Here is a 22594-nt window from a genome sequence, read left to right as displayed (position 1 = left end):
GGTCCACATGGAAAGTAAATAAAAATGCTTTTTATTAAATGCTTTATTTACTACTCTTGCAGTAAATAAAAATGCTCTTTATCAGCAGTTGGCTTAGGAATCTGATTTTTCAGTAACCTCAATGCAGGCAGAGACTGACACACAGAGGGTCTTGGACTTGCAGAAAAACATCCACATAGGTAATGCTCGTACACAGCTACTTCTCCCAGTACCTCATTAATAGGCAATTAAGAATCTTTCCCTGAAGTGGCCAAAAGCAGTGGCTCCTTATGTCCCTCTCAGATGGGCTGAGCAGGGAGTCACACCAAAACAAGTCCAAAGACAGGCTCCAAAGCCTACATGGTTCCGGTAACATTTCAACCCACTCCATAATAACTTCACATGCTTTCCATGAAAATCATGGGAATATCTTTATACACAGAAGGATAGGATAACTGGTGCAGAACATACTCAACAGATTCATGTCAAAATCTCATGTAGGTCTGTCATAGTCTCTGTCCTAGAGACCACAAACATATGTGTGGGAGATTGTATGATTGTTCTCTGGTTAGGATCGTAACCTACATTTCCACAAAGGAACATATTACATAGTCAAGCAAAAAGGATAAGGTTTTTTTGCAGCAGTATCACCAGAGAAAGGAGGTATTTGTTTGGAAATTACAGAAAACCCACTTCTAGCCTGTTTTGTGAAAGCAATGATATCCTCTTCTCAGTTAAATGTCATTCTTGACTTATTCCACTGCTGACTCCTTTCCTTTACTTCTCACAAGACACCAAGAATTAATGAGACAGAAGTTTAAATAAAGGCAAAGATAAAAGCCTAACAGATAAGTTATGTTTTATATTTTTATAGTTTATAGGTGTAATTTAAGTATCAGTATGGGGACTGGTATTATTTAAACCTCTTAACTATCACATGATTTTATAAAATTTGAAGACCTCATAGATACAGATAAAGCTACTTGCTGCTAAAACCACATGCTAGACCAGCTATAAGCTAGGGCCATGTTTAGAGCAAAGCAATTAACACAGAAATGAAATTCTCTTTCATAGTCACACTGAAAACGAAGCACGTAAGTAATATGAACACACATCACGCTGTGGCTCTGTGTGCCATACTTTTGAATGAAATAAATTATTAAAGAAATTAATGTACCTTCATTACTTATTCTTCAGCTGCTCTGCATCCATTCTTCTAATTAAGAAAACTGCCTAGACTAAATATCATGATTAAAATAGTGCACCATGTATATAGAGAATACCTAATTTTTTGCAGTGCTGACTTTTTTATTTAATAGTGATACTTCAGAGATATTATGTCGCTAGTGAATAAGTTGCTTTTTTACCACATCTTTTTAACTTGGATGGCAAACAACATCACCCTATTTTGAGACTCTTAATCTATTAATCAGAATTGATTTTTGTTACACCTTTTGTATATAGAAATGCTGGAATTAAGTGTTTTCTAATATTTTTCAGTGACAGTGCTACTGATGAACAGTAAGACAAACACAAACAACTCTGTGCTTAACTTTAACTTATGTCATATGCAAAGTATAAATATAAAACAAGTCTCTGAAAAAAATGCACTTACCTGGTATGTAAACAACACTTCACTTGGTGATTTACCTAATTTTCCATTGATGTTAACTTCAATTTGACCTTGTTGTGGTTCGTTCATTGGGCCAACTTGACACACAATCCTAAAAAGAAAGAATGTAAGCTTATCTGTTAGAAATAACAGCTGCAATACCAATGCAATGTATGTGAGCTACCACACACACTGCCAGCAGGAGCACCAACTTTGCTTTATTCTATACTATGTAATCCAGTGCTGCCTCAGATTCCCAGAAAAACCACCCAAGAATAGTTTGCTCGTCTATGTAAAGGCTGGTAAAACCGAAACCTGAGCACTGTACACTGTAGTACACTTCAGTACTACACTTCAGTAGTCTGTTAGTAGAAGTGCCTTCTGCAGAAGACTCAAATTCAGCCCCATAAGTCAGTTGAACCTCTGCAACCTGATACAAGATTTACTGTGGGCTTTGTGATGTTAAAAAAACCCAAACCCACAAAGAAGCCCCCACCTCCTTGATGCAAACATCAGACTGTCAGCTATCTTATAATTTTGTGTGTTTTAACTGCTGATAATTTTGTTGTGCATCTTGCTACTTTTCAGCTTCAAACCTTTTCACACCTTCGATCAATCCCTTCAGAATTACTGTTCTCTGAAAATAAATTCACAGATAACACATGCAAAATCAGAGGTTAAGGAACACTGGCCAAGAAAATGATGCCTTAGAACTAACACTGCTGCTGAGTGATAGCTAGGATGATTAAATTGTTATTTCAAACAGGTAAACCACAGAATGATAGCATGAAAAGGCAATAAGGATTCGACACACTTGAAAACTGGGACAAATGCTTAATGGAGAGCTGATAATACAGTTAAATAAGGAGATATATAGTGCTGGCAGCCTGCTCAGTCAGTTTCATTTAGGCCACACCCTGAGGATCACTGCTCATTTCTGTCACTCTCCCTCCAGGATTATTGCTATTCTTCCTTAAGCAGTGCATGATTTCTTAAAAAAACCCAAAGTAGCAAAAAAACTCTCAATGACTCCAAATTACTATGTATAATGTGCTTAAATCCGGACTTATAATAAAGGATTGTCAAGTCCCTCTGCAGATCACCCCAGACTTTTTTTCCTGGGTACTGGCAAATGGACAAAATTCTCTGAATTCTTGCATGTCCTGGCATGTGTACGGCTGCCTGAGCCTGTTCCTCATCATCTCTCTACTGTATTCTTGGAAGTTGTATCTTCATGTCAGGCAGAAACAGGAAATGGTGCCTTTGGAGGAATTTTTACCATATGTCAAGCTAGGGAAAGCAGTCGGGGGGCCGGGGCCGGGGGGTGTGGGGGAAACAGCGTAGCAGGGATTTTAATTAGAAAAGTTCCCTCCCCTTCCCAGCGCTGGCATTGCCTCCCTTCCCCCACATTACTAATGGAAAACTACAAAGAATGACTTCTCCAAGGCCAACAATTAAATCACCGCAGAGTCAAAAAGCACCCTTAAGTGTCTTAAATCTTGCTGTGCATGGGAGCCACTGTCTCCTAAAAAGACTAGCTTTTAACTGCAGAAGGATAGGGGGGAAAGATAAGGCACTTTTTGTTATTTTTAAAAATTTATTTTTATAAAAAGAAGGTAATAATAATAAAAAAGAACAGAGGAAGACAAATATAGAAAATTAAAGATATGTATTTGCAGATTTTGCCAACTGCTTTTTTTAAGGCTTCTCTAGCCAGGAACATCCTTCAAAACCCACTAATTTGTTGATAAATGACATGATGCAAGTTGCATTTGTTCTCACCCATTACTACATTTGCAGAACTTAGGAAACCAGTAATGTTGCTATGATACTAGGAATCAGTCATCTCAATTCTGGCTCCTTTCCATGTATTTAAAAATATCAAAAAGCTTTAGAAAAAGCCAAGAGGATGGGGAAATTCTTATAAGGCTATGTTGCAATTCAGTGTAGCTTTTGCAAACACTGAAAATAGGGAATGGGGAAAGATGACTGGTTGGAAGTACATGTAAGTGCAGGAGTGATGGCAATAAAATTGGGAAGCAGTAAGAAAGAAACAGTTATTCTTTACCTTCTTCAGTCCTAGAGGCCTGGGAAGCATCTAAATGCCTGATCCACACATTGACTAAAGCTAAATATTTTTCAAAAGCTAAAGAAGAATCACTTAGGTATCTTCAAAGTCACTTTTAAAACATGCCACAGGAATAGCAAAAAGTTACTGTGTTACACTTTAAATTATAGGAAGGAAAAGAAAGCCAAGGTTTCAGTTGCAGCTTTCAAAAGTGAATGAAAGAAAAATCCGTCATTACTCTTAATATTACTACTGAACCTTCCTACTATGCTTTTCATCAGCTAATATCAAAAGGGTATTTCCCTCTTGAAATTAGAAGCTTGATCTAATCTGTAGTAAACACCTAGATACCTACCTAGAAGAATTTAGGCATTCTGTTTTAATTTTTGGCACTGCTTAAGAGTGTGACAAGTAATCCACAAAACTTCTACCAACCTGCTTAGGCAATTCAACATCCATGGACTTGTTGGCTTTGAGATGAAACTTAGTCATCTACAGCTAAACCTAAGCTCTGGGCTCCCTCCCTGTCCCCAGGCAAGAAACTCTGTGGCTGGACTAAGATTTAAGATTCCTCTTGCTTTGCCTACTTTCCCATAAATCTTGTATGCTTGGCTTCACTGTGGTTCAGATTTAGCAAAGTTTTAATGACTAGATGCACATGCAGAATGCCTTTAATTTAAAAACAAATAGTCTTGATATATGTACAGTAATAGTTTATGAAAGCTTTTCAATCAAGTAAGGAAAAAACTTCAATCAGGAGCAGGATGGTAGTACACCATTGTAAATTTGTTGCTGTATTACAATCTATTAGAATTTAAAATAAAGAGTCAGACATGTTACTATGAAATATTGCATGTATATCATAGCAATAGTTATTTCTTCAAATGGTAAACTTTTGTAACCACAAGAAGATCATATTTTCTTGAAAATGCACAGAGGTTCCTTTTTTCTTCTAAAATCTTGTGAAAAGCATCCATTAATTACCTTGTGGAAACAGAGTAGAACTCCTCTTTAAAAAGACATTCCTTGTCTGCCACTGTTATATTTTTTACATCTTCTGCCTTTATTCCCAAATTAGATCCCATTATGGTCAAAAGAATTCCACCACTTAGTGGTCCAGTTTTTGGCTCAATCTGTGTTTGCATAAAGGACAGGAAAAAAAAAAACAAAATTAAATACTGCAGTGACTATGTTGCTCTTCTATATTATTTAAAGCTGCTTTGACTTACCAACATTTGAAATGCAGATGTTTCTTGTAGGACAAACAAAAAACATGCTATGCAACTTTTTAATGTTAATTAATCATCTGTTAGCTCAGAACTAGTATTCAACAGCTGAAGATTTCATGTCTCCTGTGGCAGACTGTTATGTACAAAACTCTTACCTGGTGTTTATTCTGTTTTAAGTTTGCTTCCTCCACTGACGTACTGTGATTTTGAAAAGCAAATGGATTGCACTCTTCTCACAATCCTTCCACAGAGCTTTTCCAGCATTTTGTTGTTGTGATTTTATCCCTTTAGGTTCACAGCAGAGCAGTGCACCTTCCTAACACACAGTGTTGCCCTACATAGTGTTTTCAAAAGTTCCTCCAGTTCCTTGATTTTCCTTACCGCATCTCATGGTAGTGTGCTGCAGCATGGGCTGATGCTAACCAAGTAATTTGCAAATAAAATGGGCACAGAGAAGATCATGCAGTTGCAGTGGACTGCTCAGACTGGAACATGGCCCTAACAGGCACTTCAATTTGGAATATTTGTTGGGAGGCTAACCTGCTTTCCTACACAATGCTTAGAGCGCCTTCAGCAAGACCGTTTCAGGTCTTCAGCATTGGAAGGCTGAAAGTTTGCCATCAAGAAGAGTGAGGTTATACTTCAATGCCTGTTCTATCAAAATCAGTCTCTCAGGTCTAAGCAAGTCTGAGCACAGTGATGTGGCTGCCTCTGCTGGATGCCTAGCCTTGGCTGTCCATTTGCACTCAACCCATAAACAAACTACTTGAAAAATTACTCAACTGTTTGTCTAGCTCTTTCCAAATGTTATGTTCATATGTAAAGCTAATGTAAGGTCTGAAAACCTAAAATATTTTAGTATCTTTTTTTTTAATCCACAATAATGTAGAAACAGTATCCCAGGTGAAAACACTTTTTAAAAATATTTTCTTTTTCCTTTTTTCTCAAATCATGTTTACCTGGGCACAGATATTACACAAGCATTCTTCTCCACACATTCTGTCAAACTTCTAGGGTATTTACTTTCCTTGGCAGAATCCAGATGTTTAACAGCCATTTCTTCTTAGATGTACCCTCATGGCCAACCTTCCTCAGTGTACTGCAGGTCTGCCAGTAGGCACATTGCACCTCTAACTGCACAGTCTCCAGGGATAAAGTGTCTCTTCCACTTTGAGCCACAGGTTTCAGACACAGTTCTTACTGAGTGAAACATCCCTGCTACAACTCTCAACCTCTGTCATACAGTTATCACATTTTGTGATGGCTTGGGATGTGCTCTCATCAGTGTGTCTGAGTTTCTAAGTATTGATACCACTGCTGCAGCAATTTAGATTTGCCCAGTGGAAGCATGTATCACTCTTTTCTCAACAATTATGCTCATAAAAGCAGCATTTGGCTTGTTTCTGGAAAGGGCATGGATTTATGACTTTTTTTGCCTGCTGATCCACCAACGTGGACAATCATCTTCCCTGACCCTGAGTGAATACACCAACTGCAGAGTAAGTCAGGTGCACATTTGGCCTCTCTGACTTCTTACATTCAGTTCCTACAGCCTTGGATTTGATGCTGGTGTGGACTGCAAAATATCACTGACACTTGGAAAACACTTTGTGACGCAGAAACAATCTGCTCCCTTATTAAATACTATTTAAAAGTCTAGCTTGAAGCCTGTAGATGAACCTGTTATGTATTTGTAGTTCCAGGAACAGTGAACCTCTCTTACAGACTCATTTCAGGTAGAAAGGACTTTATAAGAGAAAAAATCCATGCTAAGAATGCAAGAATCAAATGCCACGTTTTAAGCATGCACTGCTACCCTGGCTCCTGATACAGCAAGGACAAGGCTTGAAAAACAAGGGGGCTCAAAGAGTCCATTCAGTCTCTTATTCTGAGTCTTTACAAATCTCTCACACACATCACTACTGACATCCTTTCAGCTATTTCAGAGGCTTACTCAGCATCCCAGGAAAAAAAAACTGCCTTTCAGTATGAGCTTGCTTGGCTGCTTTCTCCTGAAAAATATTATGCTGGTAGGGAGATTAAAAAAAAGCAGTCTTACACGAGTGATTTCTGGAGGAGGACACGTGTTGGTGGGGGGGCTGTGACAGAGTTTTTCATAAACGCACTTGCTGGGCTTGCCATCTTCTTCACACCAGACACACTTATATTCAGGCTGGGCAGCAAGGCACAAGCTGCAGTCGCTTCGTCCATAGGAGCAGTTGTACAGAGTCACTGAAAGATGAACAGCAAACATATTTAGATGTTTCTCTCTGTTTCAAGGATACTCAGTGTCCTTTAGGAAGGAAAACTAACCCTCTGTATAAAGTTCAGTGGAGTCATGTGAGTAATATGTACAGTCTGTACTTAACCCCTGAATGATGCTGAGAGAAAATTTTATTTTTCCTCTATGGAAAAACCTGACATTTATCCATGCGCAGAGTATGACTACTCTGCAAATATATTTTTGTCACTCAGGCACTGTCAAAATATTCAAGTACAAAGTCCTTACTTTGACTAACCTCAATAACACATAGAACTGTTTAAAGATTGATTCAAAAATAAGGTCCTCCTGGAGGATCCCAAGTCAGATATGGAAGGTATAGACTCTGCATGGGTGTGAGTAGGGGTTGACATCAGCTGGCATGGGACCTCTGCCAGTTGCAGAATTAAAGGAAGAGAGCTGCCTTTGTAGGCTGTTTCCAGGACATTTGGGACTTTCCATAATCATCACTCATGCCTGAACCAAATAGAAAGTTAACACTTTATAAAATGTTAACCTTTGTGCAAGTTAATACATCTATGTTTCTTCATTCTCCTCTGTTTTCTTGCTTTTGTTTTCCCTTTTATCTTGAACCATCACCCTGATGTACACCTTGTTCCTTCTGTAGTGGGGTTTAGTTCTAGCTTTTCTGAGCCAAGAAATAAGTCTGATAGTGTATCTCTCTTACTCATAAAGCAGAGACCAACTGTCCCAGACACTAAGCTTGTTTTGGCCCCCATCAATCTCCAGCATGATGCACAGTCACTGAATCAAACTAATTTTCTCAAATAGATGCAAAGCCTTGAGATATATCTTTGTGATTCAACACCATAAGGAGAGCCTGGCCTTGCAAAAAACATATGGAGATGCACTTGAGAACTAGCCCAGAAGAAAACAGAATGAAAAGACACCACACGTTTCTCTAGGGAAAGTGCACAACTTGCCCGGATTACCCAGCATGGAAGTGCTGTGCCTCCCTGGAGAGGTGAGATGATTATTGTAAAGAGGAAAACATCTTGCTGCCTGCTTTTCTGCTCCTTTTCCCCCTGCTTCTCTCCACTCTTTGCTGCTCTGTATATCTGGCCACACAGCCTCTTGCCCTCTGCCACTGAGGCTCTGCCACTTTTTGAGTCTTGTAAATCAACTTACTAGAACAGCAGAAAGCTTTTTAGGTTTCCTCCTGTGCTCTTTCAAGAGTTAAATGTGCTTGCAGATGGGAATGGGGTATACAAGAAAGAGACTCAACATCTTCCCCTTCCCCCTCCCTTCATTAAGTCCCAAGAAACAGTAGCCTTAGTGACATTGGATTTTTTTCAAATGAGGTTCATACTTAACGATGCAGGAAATAAAGGAAAGTAAACAGATGTGGACAAAAGCAAATCCTTTTGAGATGCATGTAGTAAAGGCCATTAAAAACATCTATTTAAAACAATCTTTTACACTCAGAGGAGCAGGACTCTACAAAGGACACTGGCAAAACCACCCTCCAGTCAGCAGCATTTCAATACACTTGCTGTCTTCCTAGATAACAGCAGCAGCAGTAGCTCTTGAAATCTAATTCCAAGAGACTACCATGTCAGATTTCTAGTGAAATGAAAAGTAAAATGAGAATGCTAGTTTTCCATTATTTTTTCAGCAGTGCCCTTATTCCCCTGCTAGGCATGAACAATATTGCAGATGCTCAAATCTTGGCTAGTCTCTGCCACTTGCAGGAGAACATGTAATCCCATGCAGGCAGTTTTTCTCTAACTGTTGTATGGTTAAAACTCTCAGCATTCAGTTTCACAGCTAGTTTTTAAGATAATAACAGGTTTTTTCTTTCCCTTACAATGAAGAGTTAATGCAATGATGCAGCCTGATTTTAACCCTTTCTTACCTCTAGTCAGCATATCTACTTGGTTTCAAGTAGCTCTACAAGCACAAAATCAGCTAAAGAAACATTAGATGTGCATGCAAAACGGAGGGACTTTGGTATTTGTAAAAATGAATCAATGAGAAAGAGCATCCATTTAATTCAATTTCTATCTTGAACTTCCAAGGAAATGATGAGCACAAAGCAGGAGCAGCATAATTTGCTTCATATACTGAGCACACCAAGATGGAAGGCACTGAGCAATAAGCATAAACCTAGTAATATTTGTAATATTTCCTGCAGTTTGTGTGTCAGTTATCCACTCTGTATGTTGTTTGTAGACATAGTTCTGGGGAAAAACACCAGACTGACAGCCCATGTATGCTGCTGTTTGCTTTGTGGACGGTGGCAAGGAAAGGTTTCCTTGCTGCAAATCACTTTTACAGGAACCAGATTGCTTTCTTATTCCAGCACTCTGAAAGACTGCTACTGCACAGGCACTTGAACAATAAATATTGTTGAGCAAATCCTTCCCTTTGCTTCCCAAACCTTGCATTTCCCACCCAGATGACCACATGGCCACCAGGTACAGCATGGGAATATGTTTACTGAATTACTTTATTATCCTCCATTGGCTGGACAGAGATTCTTATTCCACCCCTCAGTAAACAATGTCAGCACTGCAAAGTCTTGATGTCCCTCACATCCAGTAGCTTAAATGCAATGAAGAAAGCCATGGCCTCAAAGCATTAACTGCTCCCCTTGTTCACTGATCAGCTCATTATATGTACCAGCAGCAAGCTACTCATTAGATTCAGACTCTTATCCGTCACCTTGAGATACCAGCTGTGATATCATCGATAAAAAGGACAAAGGATAAAAGAGATATATTGGATTTCACACTGTTCAGAACCCCTGATGGCTTGAGATGTAAAAATGCTATCATAACTTAATATTCACTAAGTGTCATACAAAGAAAGGGTTCTTTCACTGGCAGGTTCAAAGGTGCTTCTCAGCAGCAGCCATATACCCAAAGCCAATTCTTTTCAAGATACATAAAAACACATTACGCTCTGGATTTCATACGGCAAGGGAGTCTGAAAGTCAGAAAGAATTCGGATTTTAAAAAATCCCTTTTATACTAAAAAGAGACATCTGTTGATAATTTCTCAATTCCCCTCTTGGGTGTGTTCTATATTTCAATTTGAATGATAACATTTCTTGAATAATTTAGCTACTTTTTTGTTTTGTTTTGTTTTTAATGTTTTTCCCTGACTTCGAAAAAAAGATGTTGGGAATATTTGGTCAAAATTCTGCAGTTTTAAACATGACAGCCTCTGGAATGGAAATTAAGACAGTGTGAGATTGTAATATGACCTCCCTGTAACATTCATGCCAGGTCCTCTTTTAAGTCTTTTAACATTGCACACAGAAGCATAAGGAAAAATCTTCTAAAAACAAAGTTCATGCTACCAATATGAAAGAGAATAGATTTAAATATCATACAGTTGGAAAAATACAGTCTAAAGATTTATTCTGCAGAGGAAATTACTTGGGCTACTAGTATTTTCCTGATGTTGACCCATCAAGCAAGTAACAAGAGGGTTGCCTCATAGTATTTGCAATATTCTGCCTTAAATGTCAGTCCAAAAACATGTAAGGTAGGTCTCAGCTCCTAGGTACTCCTCCATTGATTTTAAAGGAACTTTCTTACCTCAGTTCAGGACTAGCCTTCATTGCTTCATTATTATATATTGAAAAGAAATTAAATTTATATTCATAAAGGGATTTTTACACGAGATCAAGTCTTTGTGCTATAATTCTTAATTTATTTTTTAATAGAAAGAAATGAATAGAGTAATGAGATGAAAACACACTGAATGTTTCTGTGTTTTCTTGATTGCCAGATAACAGGGACTGCAGAACCTGTCTGAACTGAGACACAGCTAAGAGATGAGATTTCAGGTAAAGTCCATATGAGTGGCTGTGACAAGTGGCTCTTTCTGCTGTTTGACAAGGAAAGTTCATTGAGGAAAGGAAAAGACCACTGGAAGAAAAATATCAAAATACTTAAGTGTTTAATTTTCATACTTAAGTATGAACTTGGAAGCTTTGCTATTAGGATTGCACTTCAGAGCAAAAGCAATCTTGAAAATTATAGAATCATAAAATCAGAATACTTTGCGTTGGAAGAGACATTTAAAGGTCACCTAGTCCAAATCTCTGCAATGAGCAGGGACATCTTCAACTAGATCAAGTGATTTTTGAGATTGTCCTGTGTACAGCCAGGAGCTGGACTTGATGATCCTTGTGGGTCCCTTCCAACTCAGGATATTCTGCAATTCTATGATTCTGAGATTCTTCAGGGGCCCATCCAGCCTGAACCTCAATGTTTACAGGTATGGGGCATTTACCATCTCTCTGGTACCCACAACAAAGCCCTGTATTAGCCAGTGTGAAGAAAATTAACTCTACCCCAGCTGAAATGAGCACAGCAACCTGTGCCAGTGTTTCACCAGCCTCCCTTTAAAAAAGCCTCCTCCATTACCCCTTGTTCTATCAAAACAGTCCCTGCAAAAAAGTTTGTCCTTATCATTCTTATAAGTGACCTTTAAGTACTGAAAAATTACAATAAGGTCTCCTTGGAACCTTCTCTTCTCCAGGCTGAACAACCCCAACTCTCTCAGCCTTTCCTCACAGGAGAGGTGCTCCAGCCCTCCGATCATCTTTGTGGCTCTTACTCTGTACTCATTCCAACAGGTCCACGCCCTTCTTATGTGGCAGCCCCAGAGCTGGATGCAGCACTGCAGGTGGGGTGTCATGAGAGTGGAGTAGAGGGAGAGAATCCCCTCCCTCGCCCTGCTGGCCACGCTGCTTTTGATCCAGCCCAGGATATGACTGACTTTCTGGGCTGCACCCACACATTGCTGGGTCCAGCTTGTCATGCCCTGCAGGACTGCTCTCAATCCCTTCATATTCCAGCTTTTATTTGTGTTTGGGATTTCTCCAACCCATGTGCAGGACCCTGCACTTGGCCTTGTTGACCCTCATGAGGTTTGCACAGGCCCACCTCCCATGGCCATCAAAGTCCCTCTGGATGCCATCCCTTCTCTCCAGCATGTCACCTGCACCACACAGAGTGGTGTCACTGGCAAACTTGCTGACAACACAGATGTTTAATGCATTAGTTTAATATGAATAACTTTTGATCTGTCAGATCTGTCAGTTTCACCCAAACCAGTAAAACCTAGAAACATTCTTATTAACAAGACTCCAAATTATGAAGGAATTGATTTCTGCTTACTGTAATTAATTTCCCTTTAATCCCATATTTCATACTTACCCATCAGTTTGCTGTCAATCTTGACCTTATCTGTTTTTATGGACAAGTTAAGTTGTAGGGTCTCATTTGCACTATAGAAAAACTAGAAAAGATGACATAATAGAGATATTTATACCTTCATTTAGCAAGGTTGATTTCATGCATTTTCTATGATTCTCAATAATCAGACCTGTGAAGGTATTAGAAACTCTCCCAAGCCCTATGGCCTTTTATCATCTTGGGCAGATACATTTATAGAAAAATGTTTTAATGAACCTAATCCTTCACAATCAGAATTTTCAAGTACCAAGGGACAACAATATTTGAATACTTGCTTTTCATTAATTTAATTTACATTTGATTATAAGTATCAAAGCAGCAAAAGTGCTGTTCAGAGGCAGTAAGTATAGCTGCTGACCCTGCTGAGTTCTCCCTTCCCACACCATCTGGCCCCATTACTTCTGTGGGCACAGCAGACTCGCACCACATGGAGGGGAAATCTCTTGCATCTTTTACAGTGCAGCCTCCTCATTTTACAGCCAAATCACAAGGTTCACATGCTCCAAGACATGAGCTTCTGCTCATGTTGAAAGAGCAGCAATGACAATTGTTGGGAAACAAGAAGAACAAATAAAAATACAGACACTTGATGAAGCAAATGCTTTGTGCTAGGCACAGATGATGCATAAATGCTCATTAATTCTCAAAACTAGTTAGTGAGCTTGTAAGATATAAAGTTTAAAGTCAGCATAACATTTGTGAGTCAAACTTGGAGCTTAGAAAATAGACCATTTTTAAAATATTATTTCCTTTCTCAATAAAACAAGCAAGAGTGAAAGAAGCATAACTACTTGGTAGCCAAGCAACAGTATATTATTACCATTCTTACCATTCCCATTTTTACAGATGCAAAATGGGAAAGATAATGAATTGGAATGTGGAAAGGGAGAGCAGCACTGAAATTCTTGCATTTTAGCCTCAATGATTTCACTAGATTGCATAAAAAGTGAAGAATAAAACAGTAGTAGTCTCAAATTCCTCCAGAGACAGTTCAATAATTCCATGGGTTACACAGGTAGAGAAATCAAGGAGAAAGATTGAGGACTTTGAGGGGAGACTTCAGGAGCTCTGAGCCAAAACAGTAGCCTTTGACTACTACTGCTCCATCAGAGGTGACTTTCTTTTCTGAGGGAAACACATATTGCCTGTGCAATTCTGGACACATGTGGCTACTGGAACAGTTTAGAAGAAGAACTGAGCATATTTGGTAGGTGAATAATATTTTCACATTTACCTCTTTACTCACGAATGAAAATTTTCCTTCATCTGATTCATCAACAGAAGCTTCAAATTCAAATTGGCTGTTTCCAACCACAAATTTTTTACCCTAAGGATGAGAAAATTTCAGTTTAGAATTTGTATAGAATCACCAAGCATAGTAAAATATCACCAGGCGATATCCTGTTCAGCACTAGAAGTAATCAAATCCAAATGGAGAAGGCTAACTGGTTACAGTCATCTTCTAAAGCAATGCTAGAGACAAGCTGAGGCAGAGCAATCTGTGACTTTGCTGCACTCCTCCAAAATTCATTCATGGTAGGCACATCAAGAAGTTCAAGGAACGCAAGACCATATATAGCACTCTGTTTTAGGGAGCAATAAGAAAAAGCTAAGAGATGTGAATACTGGATGGCTTCACACATCAGATGTGCTATTAACAGAGCTGTGTGAGTTCTGCCCTTAAAAGTTTTCTCTGTAGGGATTCTGGGCAGAGCATCCATGCAAGAGTTGCATGGGAAACTGGAATGAACATCTCTCAGCTCTTGCTGCGTTTCTCCTGCCTTAAAATGACTCCAGCTGTATTTTCATAGGACAGTCTTCAATGGCAGCACTAATTTAAGGGTGTTACTACCTCCTAGACATCTTTACCTCTCTTTTCCCTAGATCCTAAATCTATTGATTCCTGTCTTAAGTCAGTAGCACATATTGATCTTCACTGCACTGACAAAACTCTCAGCTTGGCTGTTCTGTGATTCAGTCAAAGAACTTGGCTGGCTAAAATTGACATTGTTTCTGTGCTGGAGCATTCTCCTGCCCATAGGACAGACATGCAAACAGCTTTGCCAGAAGAATATTAGAAAGAAGTGAGTAGCAAGGATATTTTCATACACTAATGTTGGTAAAGACTTATGAAATCACAACTCACTTGGGGACAAGACAACCTTCACCTTTACAGAATCACAAAATGGTTTGGGTTGGAAGGGACCTTCAAAGACCATCTAGTCCAACAATCCTGACATAGGCAGGGACATCTTTCCCTAGACCAGGTTATTCGAAGCCCCATACCTGGCTTTGAACATTTCTAGGTATGGGGTAAACACAAGTATCTTGGGCAACCTGTTCCAGTCTCTCACCATCCTCATTGCAAAAGATTTCTTCCTATCTCTCTAAAACTACCCTCTCTCACTTCAAAAAGTGTTGCCCCTTTCCCAGGACCTTACAGGCCCTGGTAAAATGTCTCTCTCCATCTTTCCTATAAGCCCTCTTTATATATTGAAAGTCCACAAAAATGTCTCTCAGGAACCTCCTCCAGGCTGAACCACCTCAACTCTGTCAGCTTTTCTTCATATGAGAGGAACTCCAGCTCCCACCTTCTCTCTGATCATTTCCATGTCTCTTCTCTGGACCCATTCCAACAGGTCCACATCTTTCTTGTACTGGGAACCCCAGAGCTGGATGCTATACTCCAGCTGAAGTTTCAGGAGAGTGGACTGGAGGAAGACAGATGACCTCCCTTGACCTGCTGGCTACACTTCTTTTGATGCAGCCCAGGACACAATTGGTTTTTCGGGCTGCAAGTGCACATTGCCAGATCACATCTGATGTTTCATTCTCAAGTCCTTCTCCACAAGGCTACTCTCAATCCATTCAACCCCCACTCTGCATTGCCCCAGGTGTAGGACCCTCTCAGGGGCCTTCCTGAACTTGAGAACTTCACTGTGGATGTAAAGAACTAGTCCCTGGTTTTGACCAGAGCCATCTGAGTCTGGAGTGCACACCGCAAAAACATAATGGTTATTTGATTCCTCTTTTCTACTCCAAAGGTTAAGTACATTGTCTCCTGCTATCATCTAAGTCTTGTGTATGAGCATCTTCTCCTTTTTATTTGTAGCTACTTCTTCAATGTTGGAAACACAGGTACCTTCTGGGTCACTAATTTTATCTAATTAATGCAGTGGAAAGCTTTCCTGCTGCATCTTCACTGTGACAGGTTGGGCAGTGGACATGAACCCACCAAGGTTTGGGGCTGAGGAGGACAACGTGTTTTAACCAGATAAAGGATCTGACTTGATGCTCTGGGTGGTTATTTTATAGAAGAAAACAAACCTTTTACTTCTTCCTTCTAGGAAGCTAGATATAGAAAATAAGCTACTGACTGAGCTCTGAAAAGCCTTGTCTGAAAATTTATAGTCCATTCTGCCTTACAGAAAACATCTACATAGTCCAAGTTTTAAAGCACCTCCTTACAAATGTTTTTTTTTTTTTTTTTAATAGTAATGCTGCCTTGTTTTCCTTGCCCCACATATTTTAATATAATGTGTTTTTCAAAAGTTTTCAAATTCTGCTGCTCCTGTGTAAGGCTTTCCTACATGCTTAACAGCAGGCTCTGGGAGAGGAGGAGAGCTTTGGTGTGTGTGTGACAGCTGATACCTGGAGTGCATTGAAATCAGGAGCTGCTTACCAGGCTCTTGAGCAGAAGGCAGCAGAGCTCACAGTCAGTAATTCTGGGGCAAGAGATGTGTAGCAAACATAGGAAGCAGGTTACACATCAGACATACATGACAAAGACAAATCCAAATGGGAAATTACTTTTAACGAAAATCTTTGGCAGGCTAATAAGGTTATCTTGATGCCGGTACATCTGTCTCTCCTACTGTGCCAATCTTTCAAGGACTCAGCTGGAGAATGCCTCTCAGAAATTGAAGCAGTATGACTGATCAGTACTAAACTTCCCTCCCTCTGCCTGTCCTGGATGGCGCTATTCCCAAGAGAATGACAACAGCTTGGATTTATCTCTCCTTCCTACTAAAATTCTTTCAGAGGAAGGAGGGGCAGAAGAACAGTCAACAGCTCCTCCTCTTTTAGGCTATTTCCCTCTAGTGGAAGCTATCACAAGGAAACTTTGTCTTTGTACTTTAAGCATTTACAAGTTAAGAGGAGCATACAAAATGTGTGAGTTTATACTTCCACCCTCAGTGGAAGTACAGCAGTTTCTATATTTCCAGTATAGAAATAATTCTTGATATAGTTCTGCAACAGCAGTTTTTTAACTGCTCCTACTCACTAAGCCCTTTAATGTTCATCTCCACCTAGAGATGAAGATGTTTATATGCACAATATTGGATAGTGCACTTAGTCACCCATGGCAAGGCTGCGTGTGCAACACCCCTTTAAGTAAAGCACAGATTAAAATCAAGATAATAGAACCGGTAGTTGAAAGTGACATCACAACATTAATTTTTTGCTTTTTCTAAGCAAGTACTTAGGCAAAGAAAATAGGAGGAAAATGGATATACCAATGTCTTAACCAATAAAGACTTTAAATGTGCTCATAGCTGCATGACTGCTAGCTTCAAAGATGCTGTAATGCCCAGCATATCCTGTGGCAAAATTGTTCCACATGAGAAACCAAACGCTATTTAGCATTCAGGCTGTGGGCCAACCCCTACAAAATATCCATCCATGGCTTCTCCTGAGCCACCCTGTTTTCCATGAAATGTTTACCAAAGGCTGAGTGTAAGTTATGCCCTTCATTCAAATGAACTTTCAGTCATCAAAGTTACTGCTTCACATAGCATGATTCCACAGGCATGAGTGCCTGTACGATTACAACTATTTCATGCCTTATTTGTCTGTTATCACATATATTAAAGGGCTGTGTATACAGCTGTAGTCACTGTATGTGTTTATTGAAGTCCTGTCACTAAAGGCATTCTTGTTTTGACTTAAAAACACACCTCTCTACCAGGATATATGGAGCTGACCACATGACATTTTCGCATTGCTCCCACCCAAGAAAAATTCTCTGACATCATTTGACACTCACTGCTCTCCAGCATCTTTCCAGTTTTGGGACTATGCATTCACCTTGACTTCCTACCTAGACTTGAACTCCTCGTAAGCCTTCCCAGTTCCAAGTTAAATAAATACATTTTGTAGGCAAACTGTCTAACATTGCTACTCATGACAAAGCATTCAATCCACAGGATGTGTCTTTGCATTTGTTAAATGCAGTTGATATCTCACAGAATTAAAAAAACCCAGCAGCCTTTTCTCCATTCCCTTTTTGTTACTAGTTGTTCAGAAAGATTAAAGTGCTTATTAATAGAATAATAAACTAGATGAAGTAGCTTTTGCATTCCTGCTGCTGTTTCTCCTTGGAGGACAAGGGTCCACTAGAAGTCAAATCCAGCACATCCAGATTATGCATCTGCCCTGAATTTCTCTAGAGAGAGAAAGGGCTCTTCCAGTTATAACAAGGGAGCAAGAAAAAATTTTCCTCTTGGGCAGAAAAACAGCTCTTCACAATGTTAAGCAAAAGATATACAAGTATAATCTCTAGAATACTTTTCAATTAGCTGCGGGTGTAGGAGAGGTGTTGTATGCCACATGTTGCACACAGCCAGACATCCTACCAGGGACCAGTTCTGGAATCTTGGAGAACAGACCAAATTCACCAAATTTGCATTTCACTGTCTGCATATATTTTAAGGTCTTCAAACAAAAATGTTTATTTTTGAACATATGTTTTTGTAGCACAGTTTCCATATATGTTTATAATAGTGACACCCATCATGGTCTTTATATGGTGCTTACAGGTTGCTTTTTGCACTTCTCTGAATACCCTTCTTACATTGCTACTCTTCAGGCCTGTTGACCCTTTTCCATCCCTTGGCAGGAGCAGCAAAGGTGATAGAAGGAATTTAGAAGCTATACAGCATTCCAATTTGAAAAAGGAAAAAAAAAAACTTCAAAAAGAAGGGCCTTCTTTCCCTTGATAGATGGCCAGTATTAAAAGAAATTGATGCACTCCCCAGTGCATCTATCATCAATTCACATTTACACAAAGACAACACAGAAACAAAGAATAGAAACTGAAAACAACACTTGAGCTATCACTGAGAAATGTTTTTTAAGCTTCATTTTTATCCAACTAACAGTAACATGTTATGCGTTGTCTAGACTATAATGCAATTAAAACCCTGAGGTCTATCTGACTTAGAGACTTTGTAATTTATTTTCTGGAAGCAAGTACTAAGAAAGAGAAGCCTTTGCTATGGGTGAGAAAACACCTGATCTTCTGGTTTGATGGTCACACACACACACACACACACACACACACACAGAGAGAGAGAGAGAGAAGTGAAAGATGATGTTATCCAAACTAAGAAACATTTAATGTCTGAATGCATTTTTGTGTTTGGAAGGTGAAAACTGAATTAAGCACACAGATTCATGTCATTCTAGAACAATAGCAACAAAACCCATTAAGTATTTAATTAGAAAAAGATGCGAAACATTGACAATTCCTACATCTCCTCTCAATTCATTACATGAAAAATAATTGTCCAGTTTTAATAGGTCCATCTTACATTCTTTATAGTGTCCCCTACATTTTAATAGCTAGAATATTTTCTCCAGCTCTGATTTTCTCTTGGTGATCACTCTACCACAGTAACCAATATTATATCAAACTTTAATATGTGGCCCTTTTCTTTCTTTAAATTACAAGCAGGATCTCCAAGGCACATGAACTAATGCTTTAGTTTAGGGGTGTGGATGCAGTTTAAGAGGCATTTAAATGACAGCTAGCATTGAATTAATCTGCTTACCTGATAATAATCTAGATGTTTTCCCTCAAAATATACAGTTGTTTGGTACTCCATAGGTATTATTGAAGGGTCAGGGTTTAGAAACTGTGGGCATTCTCCTTCCTGGGGAAAGATACATTTTATATGTTATTACAAGTAATATTACAAATAAAAAGTCTTATCACAACAAGCTCCAATGGTCTTTGGACAATAGAATGATTGTTCTGAAGAACTTCGTGCTTAAAATACAGTGACAGATTTGATTACACCCTTTCAAATTAGACATGCTAAAAATGACTGCAGCATATGTCAAAGCTGTGGGTGATTATCTGTCCCTGCCTTGAAATCTCGTTCCTCCCATTGAAGCAAAATAGTAAAAGGAACAGAAATATCCTTTCAGGAGTTATTCAGACACACTGCCCCGCCTCAATCACACCCTTAAATTCCCACCCCCGCACTGTCACTAAAAAAAACCACCTTACGCTTCTGGAGTTAACTTTCTAATAATTTTCAAATCTCTAATTCAACCAACTGATAAAAGAGATCCAGCAAACAAAATATTGAAGTGTTCTAATAAAAAACCTAATAACCTTATTTTTAAACATTACCATATTTTGTTTAATCACATCTTGTACTGAAGAGGACTCTTCACAGATATGTCTCTTCCAGTCCCACTGGCAATTCCATCTATTGCTTGCACAGGAATAGCATCTATAAATATAACATGGTAGTCATGACAAATTGTCAGGCTTTTTCCCCCACTAAAAAGAAAAGTAAATTAAATTCCATATTTATTCATAGAGGGTAGATCAGTCTGTTAGAGTGTCCTTACTATTTTAAGCTCAAAACTTCATAAGAACAGATCAAGAGCCTCAAAAAGCTATTTTATGCCTTAAATAAATATTTGAGCGAGGATCAGAAAACCATAGCATTTGCAAAAACTTTGAGATCAAGCCTAACGGAACTGGAAGTGATTTTGATCAACCTTCATACATAGGGATGAACAAAGGGTTTGGCCTGGCTGCACCTGCCCTATTTGAAGGCACCGCAACCCGAAGCACCAAACTACTATTGTTACAGGGAACAAGTAGGCACACAGATGTCCATGTTGCTCACCTGCAGACACATTAGCAGCTACAGAAATGGCAACACAATGAACACGCCTTAATTATATGTGCCATGAATATTTCTGTTCCATGCTTTATGTTGCTGGCTCACCAGGTGCCCTTCAACCATTTTTAAACTCCATTAAAATATAAGAAAAAGGATTCAGACACTCACATATTTTGAGTGCCAAAGGCTTAATTATGAAATGATTGAGTAATTCAGGTGCCAGTTACCTTACACACCAAGCTACAGGACCTAAACATTTAAGAAGCTGAAATACTTACGGCTGATTTTCAATAAGATTCATTGCTTCTTCACAGTCATAAAAAGGGTAAGTATGTGATGCAAAGAAAATCTTGTTCTTTTCAAAGGTTAACTGAAGTGGAACTGAAACATGATCTATCACAAAAGAAAAAAAATTATCCAAGTGGTCATTGAATTCTTCAGCTCTTGAGCTGAATGATACAGTGATAACAGTTTTATTATTTTACAGGACATAAGCAAATATTTAACTATACTGTTAACACTCTGGATCTCATGACTTTAAGTGTGTAAGTTCTGTTTTGTCTTTTTAAGCTTTACAAAAATTTTCAGCACACAGTTCTCAGAAGAAAAGCAGAGAGAGAAAAAAGGGAAGAAGCAAAATTAAAGAATAACTTTGCTTTATGGAAGTGTTTTTCAGTGGTGCTATCATCATGCTATATTTTAAAGAGTCTAGAAGAACAAGGAAAACTGATTAAAGACATAATTGAACACAGATGAAAACTGACACAAGAACAGTAATTTTAAATAAAACATTTTCTTAAATATTAATGTCTACATGTACAATTCCTTCTTTTATATGTGAATTAAAAATGTTATGTGAATTCAAGTGATCTTTGTGGTTAATGCCCAACAATGCCTGCAACAGTTACCACAGGCACTTGTGAGCTTCAGTTTGCCATACATGATTTCTCCACAAATGTACTTCTTGTCTGGATTATTACTAAAGAGTGAAACTGTTTGAAATACCTTTTGCAGAATCATTAAGCCCTTATGACAAGCTATTTCACAAGCTATTGAGCAATTTCAAACTCTGCTTTCCTTGAACAGGTTCTTGGAAGACCATCAGCTGCTTGGCTGAAAGTTACCTCTGCCTGCACTGGGTCCCCTTGAATACTTCAGGAATTACAGGGGATTTCCTAACAACATGACTGAGAAAAGACATCCTTCCTAGAAATTCCTTTTGAAACCAAACAACCCAGACTTTTCCAACATAAATAGGGCTTTTTAACAGTAACTGGATGTCTCAAGACTGCCAGGAGTATATACAAATACTATGCATACAAATATCTTAAGGGCAGGTGTCAAAGATGGGGCCACACTGTTCAGACAGAATGAGGAACAACAAGCTGAGACACAGGAGGGTCCATCTGAATAGGAAGACAAACATCTTTACTTTGAGGGTGACAGAGCAGTGGAAAAGGCTGCCCAGAGAGATTGTGAAGTCTTCTCTGGAGACATTCAAAACCCACCTGGATGAGATGCTGTGCAATCTGCTTTAGGTAAACCTGCTTTAGCGAGGGGGTTACACTAGGTAACCTCCTCAGGTCCCTTATGTCCCTAAATATTCCGTGGTTCTGTGAATACTTGTAGCTGTCTGCCTTCTCCTGGTGTCTGCTGAGTTTTTGAGCACCCTAATATTACTTTTGAACATCCTTTCAGATGTGCAACCAACTCAGAGAGTCATATTATTTCTGGATTACTTGTTTGCTCTAATGCCTTCTCTGACAGGCTTCTAGTCTTACATTTAATGCTGGATGACATCAAGATATCACAGTTATCAACCCCATTGCTTTATGTCCTGCTTTACAAAATATGCAGGGAATGTGAATTTGCCTTAAATAAGAGAGTGCTGCTTTAACACTTAGCAGAATCTGATACTGTGACATACCCCAGATAGTGTAAAATTCAATAATGAGATTTTAATGTAATTACTCTCCCTGCAACTAAAATTAGATTTTTACCTGTTTCAGCCTTAAGTGAATTGAAACTTATCTTAAAAAGTGCTTCCAAGTATCACTTTGACAGCTCATGACTGTTATAATACATATAAAAGAGTTATCCTCAGGGGGATGTCTGCAAGTTGTAAGAGCACATGTTTTTTGCTTGTAATTTCTCTTCAGATTTTTAAACTTGATACATAATAAACAGTGTTGTGTAATGAGTTTCATTCCATGTGTTTATGCATCGAGATGTATGAACTATGGCATGAAAAAAAGAACTGTCTAGGAAACTGCACAGAATTATGGCT

At 38.8% G+C, this 22594-nt stretch overlaps 1 protein-coding gene across 1 annotated transcript in view; it reads right to left on the bottom strand.

Moving 5' to 3' along the window:
* PLXNB2 (plexin B2) overlaps positions 1 to 22594 on the bottom strand; it is a 173818-nt gene that overhangs the window by 45019 nt on the left and 106205 nt on the right. Inside the window, exons 10-17 of the mRNA XM_053977842.1 lie at positions 20586 to 20700; positions 19803 to 19905; positions 19216 to 19317; positions 13617 to 13709; positions 12344 to 12425; positions 6948 to 7120; positions 4644 to 4792; positions 1595 to 1703 (exon numbers count right to left, since the gene is read on the bottom strand). Coding sequence (XP_053833817.1) covers positions 1595 to 1703; positions 4644 to 4792; positions 6948 to 7120; positions 12344 to 12425; positions 13617 to 13709; positions 19216 to 19317; positions 19803 to 19905; positions 20586 to 20700 — 926 coding nt within the window. The remainder of the gene's footprint in view (positions 1 to 1594; positions 1704 to 4643; positions 4793 to 6947; positions 7121 to 12343; positions 12426 to 13616; positions 13710 to 19215; positions 19318 to 19802; positions 19906 to 20585; positions 20701 to 22594) is intronic.

This window comes from Vidua macroura, chromosome 5 (assembly GCF_024509145.1).
Source record: "Vidua macroura isolate BioBank_ID:100142 chromosome 5, ASM2450914v1, whole genome shotgun sequence".
Taxonomy (NCBI): Eukaryota; Metazoa; Chordata; class Aves; order Passeriformes; family Viduidae; genus Vidua; species Vidua macroura.
Note: the sequence above shows the minus strand (reverse complement) of the source record. Positions and strands in the feature narration are given on the sequence as shown.